At 45.2% G+C, this 20380-nt stretch overlaps 1 protein-coding gene across 1 annotated transcript in view; it reads right to left on the minus strand.

The window, feature by feature from the left end:
• Nucleotides 1–20380, minus strand: part of pcca (propionyl-CoA carboxylase subunit alpha) — a 35119-nt gene extending 14739 nt beyond the window's left edge. Inside the window, exons 1-13 of the mRNA XM_030780288.1 lie at nucleotides 20324–20380; nucleotides 19087–19164; nucleotides 17977–18024; nucleotides 17466–17534; nucleotides 15485–15598; nucleotides 15067–15120; nucleotides 9227–9358; nucleotides 7749–7785; nucleotides 7573–7651; nucleotides 1967–2069; nucleotides 1321–1415; nucleotides 754–904; nucleotides 66–209 (exon numbers count right to left, since the gene is read on the minus strand). Coding sequence (XP_030636148.1) covers nucleotides 66–209; nucleotides 754–904; nucleotides 1321–1415; nucleotides 1967–2069; nucleotides 7573–7651; nucleotides 7749–7785; nucleotides 9227–9358; nucleotides 15067–15120; nucleotides 15485–15598; nucleotides 17466–17534; nucleotides 17977–18024; nucleotides 19087–19164; nucleotides 20324–20377 — 1158 coding nt within the window. The 5' untranslated portion in view covers nucleotides 20378–20380. The remainder of the gene's footprint in view (nucleotides 1–65; nucleotides 210–753; nucleotides 905–1320; nucleotides 1416–1966; nucleotides 2070–7572; nucleotides 7652–7748; nucleotides 7786–9226; nucleotides 9359–15066; nucleotides 15121–15484; nucleotides 15599–17465; nucleotides 17535–17976; nucleotides 18025–19086; nucleotides 19165–20323) is intronic.

Raw genomic sequence — 20380 nt, forward strand, 5'->3', positions numbered from 1 at the left:
TGGTTGTTTTAGTGTGTGTGTGTGTGTGTGTGTGTGTGTATGTGTGTGTGTGTGTGTGTTGGTACCTCAGCGTAAACTCTGCTCTCGATAGCCCAGCCGTTAATGGGGATGTCTTCCTGTTTGTGCTCGAGCTTGTAACCCTTGGCAACGCGGATCATCTGCTGCACTAGATCCAGTCCGGTGATGCATTCTGTGATCGGATGTTCCACCTACAACACACACAGAGACAGAGACACAGAGACAGAGACACAGAGACAGAGACACAGAGACAGAGACACAGAGAGAGAGACACAGAGAGAGAGACACAGAGAGAGAGAGAGAGAGAGAGAGAGAACAAAAAAAGCACTTTCATATCTGAAGCAAACCGATCCATGATGTTTTGAAATGAAAAACCTGAAGCCTTATACTAAGAGGTTGAGTAAATGTCTAGAAGTGTCCAGCCCTCTCCAAAAGCACACAGCCGTGCAGGACGGCCTCTCTAAGCAAACTGTCCCACTAACGGCCTCTCATTAGCCGGATCTCTGTGCCGAAGCATTGCCCCCTTTGGGAGGTCTCCACTAATGAGATCTACGCTTTACTTTGATGTGTACAGATGACCAGCCCACTAGCTAGTCAGAGAGAGAGAGTCTACAGCTACTGGGATCTCAGCTGTTTCAACTCAGAGTTTGGACAGTAATGGTTGAGATGTGTGTGCGTGTGTGTTGTTTTAGGGGCACTGAGAGCGGTCTGTATGGTTCAGTAAACATGCCATACCTGCAGGCGTGTGTTCATCTCAAGGAAGTAAAAGTTCTTTTGGGAGTCGACGAGGAACTCCACAGTACCGGCTGAGGAGTACTTCACCGCTTTGGCCAGAGAGACGGCTTGTTCTCCCATAGCACGCCTTGTCTCAGGATCCAGAAACGTACTGCACACACACACACACACACACACACACACACACACACACACACACACACACATTATTTAAGCACTATCAGAGAAAAAGACATCAGAATATTGTTCATGGTCTGTCTGGATTTTTAGCACAGACACTGTACAGTGGTGCTCACACAAGCCCTGACCCCAACACTATTATACACATCCATTCAACACGCACACGCACTCTCACACGCACACTCACACACACACTCACACGCACACTCAAACACACACTCACACGCACACTCACACGCACACTCACACGCACACTCAAACACACACTCACACGCACACTCAAACACACACTCACACGCACACTCACACACACACTCACACGCACACTCAAACACACACTCACACGCACACTCAAACACACACTCACACACGGCAAGCGTGCCTCACCTGGGTGCCTCCTCCACCACTTTCTGATTTCTCCTCTGGATGGAGCACTCCCTCTCATTCAGCCACAGGGCATTGCCATGTTTATCTGCCAAAACCTGCACACACACACACACACACACGCACACGCACACGCACACGCACACGCACACGCACACGCACACGCACACACGCACGCACACATGCACACGCACACACACGCGCACACACACACACACGCACACACGCACACGCGCACACACACACGCGCACATGCACACGCACACACGCGCACACACGCACACACGCACACGCACACGCACGCGTACGCACACGCATGCACACACACACAGCGAGAGAGAGAAAGATGACAATTTTAAACTGAACCAAGCAACAATCTTAGAGTCGAAATTTCCCATTTCTTTCACAGCTCACAACAGTGCAACACATTCAAAAGAAGTGAGTTCTGGTTCTGAACAGGACCGTCTCTCTCTCTGCACCACGCTTTAACAGTAACGGGACAGAGACAATGACCTCACATTTGACCTTGAGAAAGCAAGAAAAAAAAGAAAGACCAAAAAAAAAAAAAGAAGGAGGAGAAAAGAGAGAGCTAAAAGCAGAAAGGAAGAAAGCCACAGACAACAAACGTCCCCGGATCTCGGGAGCTCACCTGGATCTCGATGTGTCTGGGGTTATCGATGAATTTCTCAATGAGCAGACGGTCGTCCCCAAAACTGGACGCAGCTTCCTGGGAGGAGAAACGGAACCCTTCCCTAAAAAAAACCAAACAAACAAAAAAAACAAAAAAAGAAAAACAAGGACAAGTTCGACCGAGTGTTTATATGTTAATCATGGCATGGTAAATACAAACACAGGCACATACACGGGGCTCTTATGCTGTAAACACCACCTGGCCATTGGACAGCTTTTGATGTAATAGTGCCCAACCAATCTAACCCCTACATTTTCTGAATTGGCATAGCATTGGTCAAAGTGTGTGTGTGTGTGTGTGTGTGTTCTTGGGAAAAGTGAACTGAAGAAAGAAAAAGAAAGAAAGAGAGAAAACACAGTGTTTATGATGTACACTGTCATTTCTGTCCTGTTTGATTATCTGAAGCGGGAACTTGACATTGTCCTGACAGATGGAAAAAAAAAGAAAAAAAAAGCCGCCATCTGTCAATCAGATAAGCCTCTCTTTATCAGGTCTTTACCCCTGCTCTCTCCTCCACCGCGCTTCACAGCCGTGTGTTCTCTGATAGATCTTATCCAAACTCAAACAACACAGAGCCACTTCAGACAAGAGATAAGACAGTAATTAACACTCTCCCTCTCTCTCTCTTTCATTACCTTAAAGAACCCTTCAACATGACAAGGAATGATGAGACAGAGAGAAAGCGAGAGAGAGAGAGAGAGAGAGAGAGAGAGACAGAGAGAGGGAGGGAGAGAGAGGGAGGGAGAGAGAGAGAGGGAGAGAGAGAGAGAGAGAGAATGAAAGAGATTAAAAGTATTAAATAAAGCACGGGGAAGGAGAATAGGGAGAAAAGGAAAGAAAAGGAAAGGAGAGCAGTGAGAGAGAGAAAGTGTGAGATATACGTAGCAGTAGCAGAGCAGTGTTCGTTTTCGTTCATGTGCGTAAGACACAGCCTGTTGATAAAGACACAGCTCAACAATGCTCAGATCAGCAGAACAGAGAACTGCCCTGAACTGGAATCCCTGGACACTACACACGGACAATAGACCCTACAGACAACAGACTCTACAGACAATAGACTCTACAGACCACGCACAACAGACTCTACAGACCACGCACAACAGACTCTACAGACCACGCACAATAGACTCTACAGACCACGCACAATAGACTCTACAGACAATAGACTCTACAGACCACGGACAACAGACTCTACAGACCACGCACAATAGACTCTACAGACAACAGACTCTACAGACCACGGACAATAGACTCTACAGACCACGCACAATAGACTCTACAGACCACGGACAACAGACTCTACAGACCACGGACAACAGACTCTACAGACCACAGACAATAGACTCTACAGACCACAGACAATAGACTCTACAGACCACGCACAACAGACTCTACAGACCACGCACAATAGACTCTACAGACAATAGACTCTACAGACCACGGACAATAGACTCTACAGACCACGCACAACAGACTCTACAGACCACGGACAATAGACTCTACAGACCACGGACAACAGACTCTACAGACCACGCACAATAGACCCTACAGACCACGGACAATAGACTCTACAGACCACGCACAACAGACTCTACAGACCACGGACAATAGACTCTACAGACCACGCACAATAGACTCTACAGACCACGCACAACAGACTCTACAGACCACGGACAATAGACTCTACAGACAACAGACTCTACAGACCACGGACAATAGACTCTACAGACCACGCACAATAGACTCTACAGACCACGCACAACAGACTCTACAGACCACGGACAACAGACTCTACAGACCACACACAATAGACTCTACAGACCACGCACAACAGACTCTACAGACCACGCACAATAGACTCTACAGACCACGCACAATAGACTCTACAGACCACGCACAACAGACTCTACAGACCACGCACAATAGACTCTACAGACCACGCACAATAGACTCTACAGACCACGCACAACAGACTCTACAGACCACGGACAATAGACCCTACAGACAACAGACTCTACAGACCACGCACAATAGACTCTACAGACCACGCACAATAGACTCTACAGACCACGCACAATAGACTCTACAGACCACGGACAATAGACTCTACAGACCACGCACAACAGACTCTACAGACCACGCACAATAGACTCTACAGACCACGGACAATAGACCCTACAGACAACAGACTCTACAGACCACGCACAATAGACTCTACAGACCACGCACAATAGACTCTACAGACCACGCACAACAGACTCTACAGACCACGGACAATAGACCCTACAGACAACAGACTCTACAGACCACGCACAATAGACTCTACAGACCACGCACAATAGACTCTACAGACCACACACAATAGACTCTACAGACCACGCACAACAGACTCTACAGACCACGGACAATAGACTCTACAGACAACAGACTCTACAGACCACGCACAATAGACTCTACAGACCACGCACAATAGACTCTACAGACCACACACAATAGACTCTACAGACCACGCACAACAGACTCTACAGACCACGCACAATAGACTCTACAGACCACGCACAACAGACTCTACAGACCACGCACAATAGACTCTACAGACCACGGACAATAGACTCTACAGACAACAGACTCTACAGACCACGGACAATAGACTCTACAGACCACGGACAATAGACCCTACAGACAACAGACTCTACAGACCACGGACAATAGACTCTACAGACCACACACAATAGACTCTACAGACCACGCACAACAGACTCTACAGACCACGCACAATAGACTCTACAGACCACGCACAATAGACTCTACAGACCACGCACAACAGACTCTACAGACCACGCACAATAGACTCTACAGACCACGCACAATAGACTCTACAGACCACGCACAACAGACTCTACAGACCACGCACAACAGACTCTACAGACCACGCACAACAGACTCTACAGACCACGCACAATAGACTCTACAGACCACGGACAATAGACCCTACAGACAACAGACTCTACAGACCACGGACAATAGACTCTACAGACCACGGACAATAGACCCTACAGACAACAGACTCTACAGACCACGGACAATAGACTCTACAGACCACACACAATAGACTCTACAGACCACGCACAACAGACTCTACAGACCACGCACAATAGACTCTACAGACCACGCACAACAGACTCTACAGACCACGCACAATAGACTCTACAGACCACGGACAATAGACCCTACAGACAACAGACTCTACAGACCACGGACAATAGACTCTACAGACCACGGACAATAGACCCTACAGACAACAGACTCTACAGACCACGGACAATAGACTCTACAGACCACACACAATAGACTCTACAGACCACGCACAACAGACTCTACAGACCACGCACAATAGACTCTACAGACCACGCACAACAGACTCTACAGACCACGCACAATAGACTCTACAGACCACGGACAATAGACTCTACAGACAACAGACTCTACAGACCACGGACAATAGACTCTACAGACCACGGACAATAGACCCTACAGACAACAGACTCTACAGACCACGGACAATAGACTCTACAGACCACGCACAATAGACCCTACAGACCACGCACAATAGACTCTACAGACCACGGACAATAGACTCTACAGACCACGGACAACAGACTCTACAGACCACGGACAACAGACTCTACAGACCACGGACAATAGACCCTACAGACAACAGACTCTACAGACCACGGACAATAGACTCTACAGACCACGGACAACAGACTCTACAGACCACGGACAACAGACTCTACAGACCACGGACAATAGACCCTACAGACAACAGACTCTACAGACCACGGACAACAGACTCTACAGACCACGGACAATAGACCCTACAGACAACAGACTCTACAGACCACGGACAATAGACTCTACAGACCACGCACAACAGACTCTACAGACCACGCACAATAGACCCGACAGCACTGAGTCTTCTGTGGGCATTGTAACAGTATGTCCCTCAAGATGGACACTTTTCAAGTATCACTCTCCAAATAAGAAGCATGGGTGCCTTTCTCTTCTCAGATGGAAGAGGAGGGAGAGAGAGGGGTGGGGTGGTGATGGGGGGGCAGGGGCAGCGTTTTAAATATTTGAAGTCAGTCAGTAAACGCAGCACAGAATTGATATCATGGGACATACAGGTCCATTCATCATCTTATTTCATCGTCTTACTTCCTAGAGAGACAGAGAGAGAGAGAGACAGAGAGAGAGAGAGAGAGACAGAGAGAGAGAGAGACAGAGAGAGAGAGAGAGAGACAGAGAGAGAGAGAGACAGAGAGAGACACTGGGAGATAGAGAGAGACACTGGGAGATAGAGAGAGACAGAGACACTGGGAGATAGAGAGAGAGAGAGAGACACTGGGAGAGAGAGAAAGAGAGAAAGACTGAGCGCGAGAGAGAGAGAGAGAGAGAGAGAGAGAGAGAGAGAGAGAGAGAGAGAGAGAGAGAGACTGAGAGAGATGTGTAGTGTAACTTCACAGTTTGCTACGACTTAAAGAGCTGACAGAATGCTCTAACTGCTGATGAATGTTTCAGTGAGGGACCAGGACTCCCAGCGGAAACACTCTCTCTCCATTCTGTAATCCTCTCACTGTTTGATTACATATCTTATTCTGTGCATTAGCCTGGCAATCAGCCCTGGCTGGCTTTAACAGCACACACACGTTTGTAGGACCTGCTTTTGTGTTTAACAAGAGCTGCCTTAGGAAAGCAGGAAAGTAAGTGAGAAAGAAAGAAAGAAAGAAAGAAAGAGAGAAAGAAAGAAAGAAAGAAAGAAAGAAAGAAAGAAAGAAAGAAAGAAAGAAAGAAAGAAAGAACGACCCTTACAGTGAGCAAGGTGCTATCAGTTGTAAGCTACAGGGCAGTGACGGCGATTCACAGTTGTACGTGAAACAGAAATAAACATAAATACCCCAACCTCCTTACTTTTCTTTCCCTCTCTTCTCCCCCCTCCATCTCTCTCTCTCTCTCTCTCTCTCTCTCTTTCTCCTTCCCCCTCTCCTCCCCCAGAGAGAGAGAGAGTAAACACAAACAGCAGGGCTATCATTCCGTCATCTGTCCAAAGACCACCCCTGTTCTGAGTGTGCCCATCTCGACAGGAGTTACATACTAAAACCAACCCACTGTAATCAATCATTTATCAATCCATCTCTCTCATCCCTTACCACACACATGCACAAAAACACACACACACACACACGCGCGCACACACACGTGCGCACACACGCGCGCGCACACGCACACACATGCACACACATGCACACACATGCACACACACACACGCACGCACGCACGCGCACACACACACACACACACACACACACACACACACACACACACACGTGCACGGAGACAAGAAAACTGCTCTGATAACGGTTACTGCGGCAGAAGGAGGTTAGAAAGCAGCACACGAAGAGAAAAAAAAAAAGAAACCGTGTTGTAGGGTAGCTGTAAAAAAAAAAAAAAAAAAAGCAAAGCCCACGTCTCACGCGTTCTCGATAACGTCTTGGGCATCTCACCTGGTCTCCTCGTCATTCCAGGCTATCCTCATGCCTTTACCTCCGCCGCCGGCGGACGCCTTAATCATGACGGGATAACCTAACGGAGGGAAACAGAAACACGTCGGCACACAGCCGGAGAGACACAGCGTATGTCACGGAATTGTTTTTTTTTTTTACGCACGACGGTTCCGTACCAATCTCCCCTGCAATCTTCACTGCCTCTTCTGCATCCTGTGTATGAGGAAAAAAAAAAACAATTTCGTGGTTATAATTATATTCAAAATACATATAAAATCCCATAATGTTATCTCAGTTACTGCTTGGACTACATTTCCACAGGAAGGTGTGAGCAGTCTAGTGCAGTTCCCTTTGTGACCAATAGGGGGCGAATGTCTTCTGTTATTCAAGGCATGTATCACATTTATCCGTTACTGTATGGTAAGCTAAACTGTAGAAAACTACCTGGCAAAACAACAGCTGAGGTAATATTCGGATCTATAAACAGACATTATAATGAGGCATTTCATTTTGAACAAGCGTATGACTTTCAAAGATAATGATGTTAAAATAGACATGTACGCGCGTACAGTTAAGTTGATCAATAAATAACTCTGGTTAATAATTAAACCAACCGCATTAATAGAACATTTGACCATATGAATATAACATTTAATCTATTACAGTTTTATATCCACTGGGTAGAAACACACAAATGCGCACACACACACACACACACACACATCTGTGGCTACATATTTCCATAAGAAACAAAGTGAACCAAACCCCATCTGAAAACAGCTCAGGTAATAAACTTCAATAGCACCACAAATATAAACCATCAATTAACAAATAACATTATCAGGCATAATTTTCACGTGAGAAACCCGACAGCCTAAAGTAAAGGAGGCTGTGTTTTAGCTGTGTTTGTGGTGGGGGGGGGGGGAGTAGAGAGAGACAGTAAGAGGGAGAGGATCTTTAAGCTGCTATGACTGTGGCCATCAGGGTCGTTGATGTGTCCTTACAGATGGAAATGACCTCCCCGCGGTGGGGCCTTTGTCCCGCTCCAGCCCGCTATAGTTATGCGTCAGATCCGCTCTTTACGAGACCCATCAGAGCAGGAAGTGTCAAAAACGGCCAAACGCCGCACCGTTAAGAGACACTCAAACAGCAGGAATTAAGGAGGGAGAGAGAAACATAAGGAGAGGCAAAAGGAGGGGGGAAAAAAAAAGAGAGAGAGAGAGAGAGAGAGAGAGAGAAGGAGAAATGGAAAGGGGGAAGAGAGAAAGAGGGAGGGGGTGAGTGAGATATGAACAGCGAGAAAGTGAGGGGGAGAAAAATAAAAAGAGAGGGAGGGAGGAGGAGAAGGAGAAGAAAAAGAAAAAGAGCGAGAGAGGGAGGAGGAGGAGGAGAAGGAGAAGAAAAAGAAAAAGAGAGAGAGAGGTCGAGAGAGATGGAGAATGCATCAACAACTGGTTTGGAACCGTGTGTCAGCGCTTGGGGAGAAAGTCATTTATTAATTGTGCTTTAAATGAGCGCTCATTGCTGAGAGCGCAGACACACTGCCCATGGTGACAAAAAAAAGTCTTAGAATATTAAATAAATAAACAAACAAACAAATAAAAGAATTCGGAGAAAAACCCCGAAACAAAGAAGCTTTGAATGTCGGCCTGACCTTGACCACTCCGTCGAAGCCGGGGATGGTGTTGACTTTCGCGGCTTTGGCGATTAATTTGCTCTCTATCTTGTCACCCATAGCCTGTATGGCGTGTGTGTCGGGGCCAATAAACGTGACCCCTTCGTCGGCCTGCGGAGGAGGGAAAAAAGAAAAGAAAAAAAAGAGGACATTAGGTCAGGGAAGTCTTTGGACACACACCGGCACACGTGCTAATCGACGCATTGTGACCTCTTCATTTCATCACAGATAAATCTTTTTTTGTTGTTGTTGTTGTTGTTAACGTGTTTGTTTTATTTGTTTCAGATCTCGTCGAAAAGCCACAATCATTTGGCTTGGTTGCTACAGCAACGCATAAAGCGCCTCAGAAAGGTCCCCAGGTGTAAAACTTTGTGGTGGTTGTGGTGGCGGGAGGAGGGGGGGGGCGCTCTGGCCCTGAGGTTATGCCTGTGGAAATGTGCGTATAAATACCACAGTGAGAGAAAGAGAAAGAGAGAGAGAGAGAGAGAGAGAGGGGGGAAAAAAAGAGGACGGGAAAGAGAGATCTATCCTTCTCTTTGTTAAGCGCGTGAATCGAGAGGATATTGCTTCCTGGCTAATATACGACAGATCGCTTTGGCCTGAGGCCCCGATGAGGAACAGGGAACCCTGTAATTAGCTAAAGGGATCTGACCTCTTCACTCCTCACTCTGTCCTCTTACAGGCAATACTGCAACAAGCTCTCAGGAGATGTTCTCATCAGATATGGGCCAAACACAACAACAACAACAACAACAACAACAACAACAACAACAACAACACCACAACACAACAACAAGTGTGTGTCAAAACATACTGAGCAATCACAGGTGACATGGTTCATTTATTATGTACAGACATTTTTGGATTAATTTGTCAACATGACTGTTGGGAATGTTTCATTTCTCCTTTGATTGTCCTTCGTGTGTTGTCCGTGCTAAATGTGAGGTTCATTCACACACACACGCAGAGACACACACCCATCGAGTTAGGGGAGAGAGACTCTCCATTTTAAATTTCAGTCTGTTTGGTCTGTTGTTTCAAAAGGTTTACACTCAGGAAAAAAAAATGCCTACAACGCCTTAGCACTTCCTAACACACGGGGGAAAAAAGTGTCATTAAGCTGAACTGGACGTGCGTTATTTATTTGTTTAACGTGGTATTTGTTTGTTGTTGTTTCATGTGGCTCTGTGGTCCTTGTGTAAGGCAATCTCGTTCCCCTGTATGTATGAGTCATGCACATGTGGAAATGACAATAAAAGCAGTCTAAGTCTAAGTTCTCAGTGACGATGGCTCATTCTTGATTTTGAAAATGTGAAATATCGAAAACAAAAACATAAACATAAACAAAAACAACCTGCGTCACACTCTTGACACCGTCTTTTATTTGAAACAAACAACGTTTGTCTCTGCTGCTGTGTCAAAGTCAGTTCCTCATTATTACTGATACGGCCTTTATCTGCACTAAAGACACACACCCCTCACAAAACCCAGCTCACACACACACACACACACACAGACAAAAGTGTGTTTGTGCCTCACTGTGAAATTTAACAAATTAAATCCAATAAAATGTCTCAATCCATTCAGAAGTCATTCATTCTTCCACACCCTGACCGTTTTCACACCTCCTCTAAGTGTGTGTGTGTGCGTGTGTGTGTGTAAGGTCAAAAACACTGTCTTCAAACTCAACTCATGGGGACCCGCAAAAGTGTGTCCAATGAAAGCACCTGTATGGCACACTGTGTGTGCGCATGTGTGTGTGTGTGCTCAAACAATTAAAAAAGAGCCCCCCCCCCCCCCCCCCCACTCCAAATGTGTGTGTCTTTAACATGCTAAAGAGGGCTGTAAGGGATAATCCAACACATCTTTTTCTGACTGTCCCTCACCACGGCCTGGGGCTCACACACACACACACACACACACACACACACACACACACACAGCCTTCTGCTGTCGTTTGCACTGCGTAAAGCTGTACTAACTGTCAGCCAAAGAAGACTGCTATTCACAATGAAGGGGGGGGGGGGTGTTTCCATTCAGCTCATATTCATGGAGGAGGACAGGAGAAGGGGGGGGGGGGGGGGTGGTCACTATTGTACTGCTAATGTAATGACATCTCCATTTCCACAGACACACGGAGGGTACCGGACGGCCCACTCAGCTGTGTGTGTGTGTGTGTGTGTGTGTGTGTTGGAGGGCAGGTTGGTCTTTTGGAAAACAAGAATGCAGGAATGCATAAGGTAAGAAGTGAGGGGGTTGTGGTCTCAGCCCATCAACCAATCATCTTAATAGTGTAGCGTAAATTTCCACACAGAAGGTTGAAGAAGTGGTCACGGGACGGTAGACTGGACAGAGAAAAAAACAAAACAAAAACAAACCAAACCAAACCAAAACAAAAACAAAAAAAGCGCCAAACAAAAAAAACATATTTGATAACTGATATCCTGCGTGTGGAGAATGTTCTGGAAGATGTGAATATAAAGTGAGCGTATAAATAACAGTTAGGGGAGAAAAAAAACATTCAGAAACACAGCAGGATCATCTGAGGACAGCATTTGAATATAGATGTAACACAGTCATGTGACAGGCACCAAAGCTTTGCGCGCATCAAATCAGAGAACTAGCAAAGGGGAGAGAGAGAGAGAGAGAGAGAGAGAGAGAGAGAGAAAGAGAGAGAGAGTGACAGAGAGAAAGAGAGAGAGAGTGACAGAAAGAGAGCGGGAAAGAGTCAGAGAGAGAGAGAGAGAGAGAGAAGGAGTGTGGCTCAATTTCAAGTCAACTGTTAACCTACATAGCGTGTCCCATTTTCAGCAGGTTAAACAACACAACTCAGGGCATCTTCCTCTGCCCTTACTTACAGCTCAGAGATTCTTAGAAAACACGAGAGCACAAAGAATACTGATCTGGGATCAGTTTATGTATATATATCCATTTGAACTGTGTTTACGAGGCTTATGCAAGACAGTAACTGATCCTGGATACCCACAACCCACACTTTGGACATCATTACCATGTCTGATCGATTAGTCTTGACTTTGATTGACGGCTCCAACGCTTCCCACATCTGTAGCTAAGCATATATTTCTGATTAAACTCCCTTTTCATAAGGCGGTAAAAACGGAGTGCGCTACGGAAGCACTGTCCACAACACAGATGTAACACAAATCGATGGTAGCGTACACTCTTCCGAAAGAGTGGAGAAAATCTTAATATTTAAGCAGTGTTTTGACAGGTCAGTTAAATTTTAACTGGGTTATTTGACAAACAGCTTGACGGTCTTTCGAGGCAGTCTCTACGCTTCCGCCCCAAAAAGATCACGGCTTTTAATAGCATCTCTCTCTCTCTTTTTTTTTTGGAAAAGGGGGGGGGGGGTTGTTGCTACGACTACTACTACTACTACTACTGCTACGACTACTACAACTGCTCCTATTACTACTGCTACGCTGCCGTGACAACGGTGGCCAGGGTTGCCTTAACAACGCTCCTCTGAGCGTAGCTGCCACCTGCCTCTACGTGATTTAGATCAAAAGAGTTTTTCCGAGGAAACCCCCCTCTGCTTGGAAACGCGTCATCTTTCCTCAGGCTGCCGAACATTAGTATTCCCGCTGAGACACGCCACGGAGCGTCACACTGCTCCGCGGGGCCAGCGTGGCACATCAGAAAACTGATAAAAATCACATCACTGAGAGAGAGAGAGAGAGAGCGCGAGAGAGAGAGAGAGAGAGAGAGAGCGAGAGAGAGAGAGAGAGAGAGAGAGAGAGAGAGAGAGAGAGAGAGTGTGTGCGTGTTTGACAGAGAGAGTGAGTGAGAGTGAGAGAAGGGGGGAGAGAGGGAGCAGAGAGAGATATTTTAGTTAACATAAACAACAGTGATGTTAGTGCAGTTGCACGTTAACAGTGTGTGTGTGTGTGTGTGTGTGTGTGTGTGAGAGAGAGAGAGAGAAACAGAGAAAGAGAGAGAGAGAGAGAGAGAGAGAGAGAGAGAGAGAGAGAGAGAGCATAAAATTTCGGTTAACATGACCGGCAGCAACATCAGTTGTGTGTGTGGTATTACTTTAAAAGTGTGTGTGTGTGTGTGTGTGTGTGTGTGTTTCTGCACAAGTCGACCAAACATACATCTTCACGTGGTTGTTTAGTCGTTAACGAACATGAAAAGTGCGTGGGTCGTACTAATTCTCACTGTGTGCAACGTTTGGTAAACCGTTACCGCGCACGCTACTAAATCTGTGCAGTTTTACATCAAAAAGGTGTGTGTGTGTGTGTGTGTGTGTGCGCGCACATGTGTGTGTGTGTGTGCACACATGTGTGTTGAAGGCAGGGCTTCTGATAAAGAAGAGAACAGAGTGTGCCTGCTCGCCTGCAGTTCGAGCTTAAAACTGCTCCTGGTGGGGAGGGGGGGTGTTAGGGAGGGGAGCAGGGGTCCGTTTTTTAAATCCCAGCTTAAAAAACGTGCCGAAGGTTCTGGGCCCAGTTACATCTCGCCGAACGACAACACAATCTTTTTTTTTGTGGACCGTAGATGCCCCCTCCTCAAAAAAAAAAAAAAATCTGATGGGATGGAGAGAAGTAAAAAATATATATATATATATATATACATAAATAAAGAAATTAACAAGAACCAAAAAAAAAAAAAACGACAGAAATATTTGGGGAGGGGGGGCTGCCTGTTCCCTCTATCCTGGCGTTGCCACAGTCGCATTGCGGCGAACCCCGCAGCTCCAGAGCGGAGGCAGGCGTTTTCGGGAAGGGGGGGGCGGGGTGCGGGGAGTGGGATTGGATTGGCGTAGGGATGGGTTTGGGATCAGAAGAAAACAGTAGGAGTCATGGAGAGAGAGAGAGAGAAAGAGAGAGAAAGAGAGAGAGAGAGAAAGAGAGAGAGAGAGAGAGAGAAAGAGAGAGAGAGAGGAAAAGAGAGAAAATACAATAAATAAATAAATAAAGCCGCTAGCGTGTGTCCTTATGTGAACTGCGAGGCATTTAGAGTCGCTGACAGTTTGAGACCTGCCGCATTTGGAGCACGTCCTTATTTAGTCATAATCGATCTGGGGGGTGGGGGGGTGGGGGGTCGGTCGGTTGGTTTATAAGGGTATTTGGTTCAGGGTGTGTTGCCATGGAAACGCAGAGGGGCCCAGTTGGTGATGAATCCGTGCTGGTCAGAGTTTGGTTCAGCGGTGTACAAAAAAAAAAAAAAGAAAAAAAGACGACTTCATTTAAGGAAACAAAACAGACAGAAAGAAAAACAAACCATCAAGAGTAAAAAAAAAGAAAAAAAAAAAAAAGAAGAAAAAAATGTGCATCAGAGCGGTCTGTGCATTCACGGAATGAGCATTAGAGTCTGATTACACAGAAAAATACAACTTAAGAATGATCTTTACGTGCAAGGAGTGAAAATAAAACAAAACAAAAAAAATGTTAAAAACCCACTGGAAGAAAAAAAAAACACCTCACAAAAGATGAAAGAGTAAAGAAAAAAATCTCTGGACCCTTCGCTAATCGAGTTTCTTTATCAAATGACCCTTTTGGCCTCCTTGGATGTATTTGGGTTGCAAATGATCTGTCACCTTGAACATAACACCTTTAATTAAATTACTACAGGGGGGCCAAAGCTGTTAATTACGAAAACAGTGAGTGTGTGTGAATGTGTGTGAGAGAGTGTGTGTGTGTGTGTGTGTGTGTGTGAGTGTGTGGGAGGTGCATTTGGAGATGAGGATCAGCATGTGACCAGCTCAATCTCTCCCCCCTGATAGTTGACCCAAAGTCATTTAAATATGCAACGCGCTCTTTCTCAGAGCGGATGGCCTTAAAAAAAAAAAGACTTACCAGTCTCCGGGCAAACTCTTTGTTTTCGGAGAGAAACCCGTAACCTGGGTGTACCTGACAAAAAAAACACACAGGGAGCAGATTACTACTAATCACTTTACATTACAGACCAGGGTGAACATAAGTGGTGTTTTAAAACACGACCTAGCCATATCTATGAAGGTTTTTCAGGAAGTGAATGAAAGAGAAAGAGATTTTTTAAGAGACTCATAGAATAAGATATGACTCGCTAACTGGTCCCCTTTCAAATAATCATTTTAACACCTGCTCTGAGTGAAATCACACAAACACACACACACTTCTCCATCACATACTCACCTGCTGTTAGTGTATTAAGAGACTACATTTGGGAGTACAGTTATCAGATATCTAAGCAACACACACACATGGACAGACACACACACACACACACACTCACAGCCTGAGCTCCGGTGGTGCGGATAGCCTCCATGATGGCGTCCATGTTGAGGTAGCTTTGGCTAGTGGGGGCAGGACCCACACAAAAAGCCTCGTCCGCCATCTTCACGTGAACCTGAGCGATCGAGACACACAAAGTTCAGTCCGTACACACACCTCTCTCTCTCTGACACTCAATCACACACACACACACACACACACACACACACAGAGCACAATTCTATACAGACTTAATTAAATAAACTGTATTAGTCCTATCAAAGCAACCAACGCATTAATGAGTGAAAAAGGCTATTTAACATGACTGTATTAGACATTTAATTGAATTGAGCCCCCCCCCCCCCCCGCGAATCTGCTTGCTTGTGTTTAGATGAAGAGAGGTGGGGGGGGAGGGGTGTAGTTCTGCTCCAAACACACACACACACACACCTGGAAGTGAGTGGCGACAGAGGCTCGACTAATGAAGTGACAGCCATCACTCTGGGGAAACATTAACATTGACAACTGTGGCAACACCAGAGGGCTGTGTGTGTGCGTGTGTGTGTGTGTATATGTGTGTGTGTGTGTGTGTGTGTGTGTGTGTGAGAGACTCCACAGGCCAGCTGGGCTCCACAATCACCTCCCAAACCCTCCACCCCACCCCGCCCCCGCTTTACACGTACACGTTAAGAAGGAGACACAACGTCCGCTTCACACGCTTTTAATGAGTCTGTCGCATGCAGGGGTCAAGAGAAAGACCCCCCTTTCGCGCCAGGACCACGGAAAGTTCTCTGAGACGCCTGCATCGGTTGAAGAGTCAGTGAAGCACGAGGCTAAGCGGATTTAGCCACATGCTAATCAGACACGACTTCTTGTGGTCTGCTGAGGCCAGTTTGTGCATTTTTTTTTTTACCTATGATGTTCACTATTGTACAGCCCTAGATTGGTGGAAAAGGCCTTAAAAGTCAATATGAATGACGTTAAAACCCAAAACTATCTCCACAGACAAAGTTCATCATCATAATCCTAAGAAGTAAGCCACTGTGATACAAGCATGTCCTTTAACAAGTGGGTTGTTCGCTTTGAGAATTTCCAGATTTGATGTCTGTCTGCATTGTTAATCATTTGTGAAATCTTTTAAAAATATTAGCAGGGTTTGTGTTTTTGTCTGCCACCGTCGTCAAGGCCAGTGCCTGAGTGCTGCGCTCAGACCATTTGCCGTGGGAGTCCAATAAACTTTTCCGTCTGCCATCCTGCCACTGATTGGCAAAAAAGCAGACCCCCCCCCCCCCCCTCCACACACACACACACACCCTCCCTCCCTCCCAAACATCACGAGATATCTCCCCACGGGCACTGTCAGAAAGTCTCGGACAAACCAGCTGGTGATTTCATCACTTAGGCACACAGAATGTTCTAGATATCCATCAGACATTTCTAATGAAATCCTGTGAAATTTGATTTGAACAGGGAAAACATGAAGGGTCTTCTTTTCTTTTTTTTTTTTTTTTTTTTAATTCAGGAAACTCTTAAATACTAACTTTATGAGTGGAGCTGTACATAGCACGACAAGACCATTAAATCTGTTCACATGAGACTTTCGACCAAAAAAAAAAAAAATCAAATCAAAAGGTTGAGCAGATAAAAGAACGAATCTCCATTCGCCTCTTTTGTTTGATGGGTTTAATTTAGGAAAACTACAGAGAAAGCCAGTCAAATTACCTGCATCCAAATCACCACCCCCACGTGACACAAAAACCTTCCCTCCCCCTCCCCATTTTAAATCTCTGGGCTCAGCGGGAAGACTTTGCTAGCGCTCTTTTTTAAATGACTGACTCTTTTAACCCCCCCTCCGACAGGGAACAGAAAAGGTTCCCCGACAGCCATCGATCAGACAGCGAACTCTACGAATACTGATAAAGGTAAGGAAAGAGGAGAAGAAGAGGAGCGTGATAGCTCTATATAAAAATAAATAAATAAAAAAAAAGACACAAAAGTCATACCGCGCTGGAGTCCACATCGCTGTGCACGGCTACAGTCTTGATTCCCATCTTCTTACAGGTTTTAATTACCTGTATGACAGAGATAAATATGTTTCATTCATTCATTCATTCATTCATTCAGATACTCAGTCATTAAATCATCTTCCTAACAAGCTTTCGACTAATGCTGAGTGGCCCAAAGCCTGTTTCCAAGACTTAACCCCTGAACTTATTTCCAGAATTAAGTCCGGGACTTCTTCCGGGATAAAGTCCGAGACTATTTCCAGGATTAAGTCCAAGACTAAACTGTAACCATGTAGAATGCGGTACAGTTCAGGACTGGATTGAACACCGGTTTCAGAACCCAGCCAATGCGGCTCTCATTCCCAAAAGGGTTTTCGTTTATATCTTTAGCTGAAGGGTTGCGGACACACACAGAATGGCAAACTGTGAGATTCAGCCCAGTCATAGACCTTTCACTCTGTGAATGACTCTGATACAAACTTTTACATGAAAGACCATACAGACTCACCCTGCAGGCGATTTCCCCTCTGTTTGCAATGAGGATCTTATCAAAGGTCTGGGGAAAGAACACGGGAACAGATAAAGACACTCGTTTTCACAACAAATGATTTGCCTCTGTGTGTGTGTGTGTGTTTGTGGTTTAACACACGACCGAATCCCAAGACACAGGTGAAAGTATCAGATCACAAATTCACAGGGCTCATGAGACAAGTATGAAAAAATAAAAGAATAAAAGCATGCTAACTGGAACAATCACTCTCTTAATCGCTCTAAAAATCTCCTCTGTTTCTCTTTGAGTCTCTGTCTATATATATATATAATCTCTTTAGAAAATGACTTTCATGCTGAGTGCATCTGCTTCATTTTGATGGAAATCACACTTTTAAGGGTAAAAAAAAATGTCCCAAAAGAAGAGGATGACACATACTACACATCCTGAAAGCTCTCGACGCACTGAGAGAGACTAAAGCATGTGTAAACCATTTCAGGGACTCCGTGTGGAGTGTCTCTCTATAAAAAAAAAAAAGTGTCAGAGCCGACCGGTGGCGAAAAAAGTGCCCCCGCTTTTCTGTTCCTCTGCCCTCTGACTTATCATTTAACTGAAGACATCTTTCCGTATTCACACTCTCTCTCTCTCTCTCTCTCTCTCTCTCCTCACCCCCACCACCTCAGGGCCCCAGGCATGAGCTGTTTGTTTGAAGATGGGAGATCAAAGCCACTAGGATGCGACATGTTGTTTATATTGGGGATTGGGGAAGCAAGGATTTTACTTGAAATGTTTAAAGAGAAGGAGAGGGAGAGAGAGAGAGAGAGAGAGAGAGAGAGAGAGAGAGAGAGAGAGAGAGAGAGAAAGGGAGAGAGAGTGAGACAGAGGAGGCTAAGAGAGGGGGAAGACAGAGAGAGAGAGAACGGATTTTCCTAAATTCATTAAAAGTGACAGGAGGAAAATAGAAAGAGTACAAGATTACAAAAATTTACGCAAAGAGGAGAGAGAGAGAGAGAGAGAGAGAGCAAGATGGAGAGAGAGGGAGAAAGAGGGAGGGAGAGATAGAGAGAGAGAGAAATTAATGGAAAACAAACCAAACATGACCAGAGTCTCTAATTCTTTGGGAATTACCTTTTCATTTGGGTCGTACACAGTTGAGTACTGAGCACGGCAGGTGACAACGCAGCACCTCGAATGGAATGAGACATGCTACAAAACACAGAGAGAATTATATAAAACATCCTTCCTAATGATCTCAGATCAGTCTAACATATGGCTTGCAACGGCTAGAATTTAGAAAGCCAGCCCCGAATCTACTGCAGCAAGCAGATAGCAACCAGTTTGTTAGAGGGTAATACTTCATTAAGAGGCAGATGGAAAGACAGAAGACCAAAATTAATGAAATATCTGACTGAAATTGCATCAGTAAGATTTGGAGAGCATTTCATAGCCCACCGACAACTCTATTATAAAGTTAAGATGGTGAAAATATACTTCCATTCATTCATTTGTAGTGCAAATAAATTAATTGATTTAAAACGACTTTTAAGTTAAAAATGACGAGGGGATACTCTGCATAAATTGAAGTTGGTTCAGCAGTTGGTTGGGAATCAAGATATGCATGACGTTTGGTCAAATTATTAACTGAATAAGATCCTTTAACAATGGCCTTCAACTCATGGGACTTCGACTCTTTACCTTTGGACTGTGCAGTATTAGTGTCACTGCCATACACCGAAGCATCAGTCGCGATCGGTGCAATAAACGTTTTATGTGATGGTGACAGTGACTGTCAAATTAGAGAAAGTGTAATAATCTGGGACAATGTGAACTCGTCGGTGTTAACAATGTTAGTTTTCAGTTAAAGACAAACGATTCAACTAACGATTCCGAAAATATGGTTTTAAATTTCTTGTGAAAGGAAGAACAAGATGATTTGTTTAAACGGCTTAAGTTGTCGGCTATCGGTTTAGGCAGGACGGCAGTACAAAGTAAGTTAGCTGAAGTTAGCTAGCAGGATAAGACTGCTAGAACATTTTGACATTGAGGGAGCGGATACCACACTGACACACGGGTCATTCTTTATTACAAAACACTGCATTTATGTGACGTCCAAATAACATATGAAGAAACAAAAACAAATCACAGATGACTTCTGCTCTCTCAGGGTTGAAATGACTAATCGAAAATGGGAAAACTGTCGAGATGCACACTATGTTGAACCTACAGCTCGCTGCGCGACAAGCGATATCTTAAAAAAAGAATGCAAAAGCGATTCATTTTTTGCAAACTGTCCTAATCTGCACTTCCGTTTGACAAAATCTAGGGGGGTTGTTTATTCATTGTGACCCCGGGAACAGCTGCTCACCTTTACTGCATGTAAAACTCTTTGCAGGGCTGGAGTGATTCTGTACGCCGCCATGAC

Source organism: Chanos chanos, chromosome 7, assembly GCF_902362185.1.
Source record: "Chanos chanos chromosome 7, fChaCha1.1, whole genome shotgun sequence".
NCBI classification, from domain to species: Eukaryota; Metazoa; Chordata; class Actinopteri; order Gonorynchiformes; family Chanidae; genus Chanos; species Chanos chanos.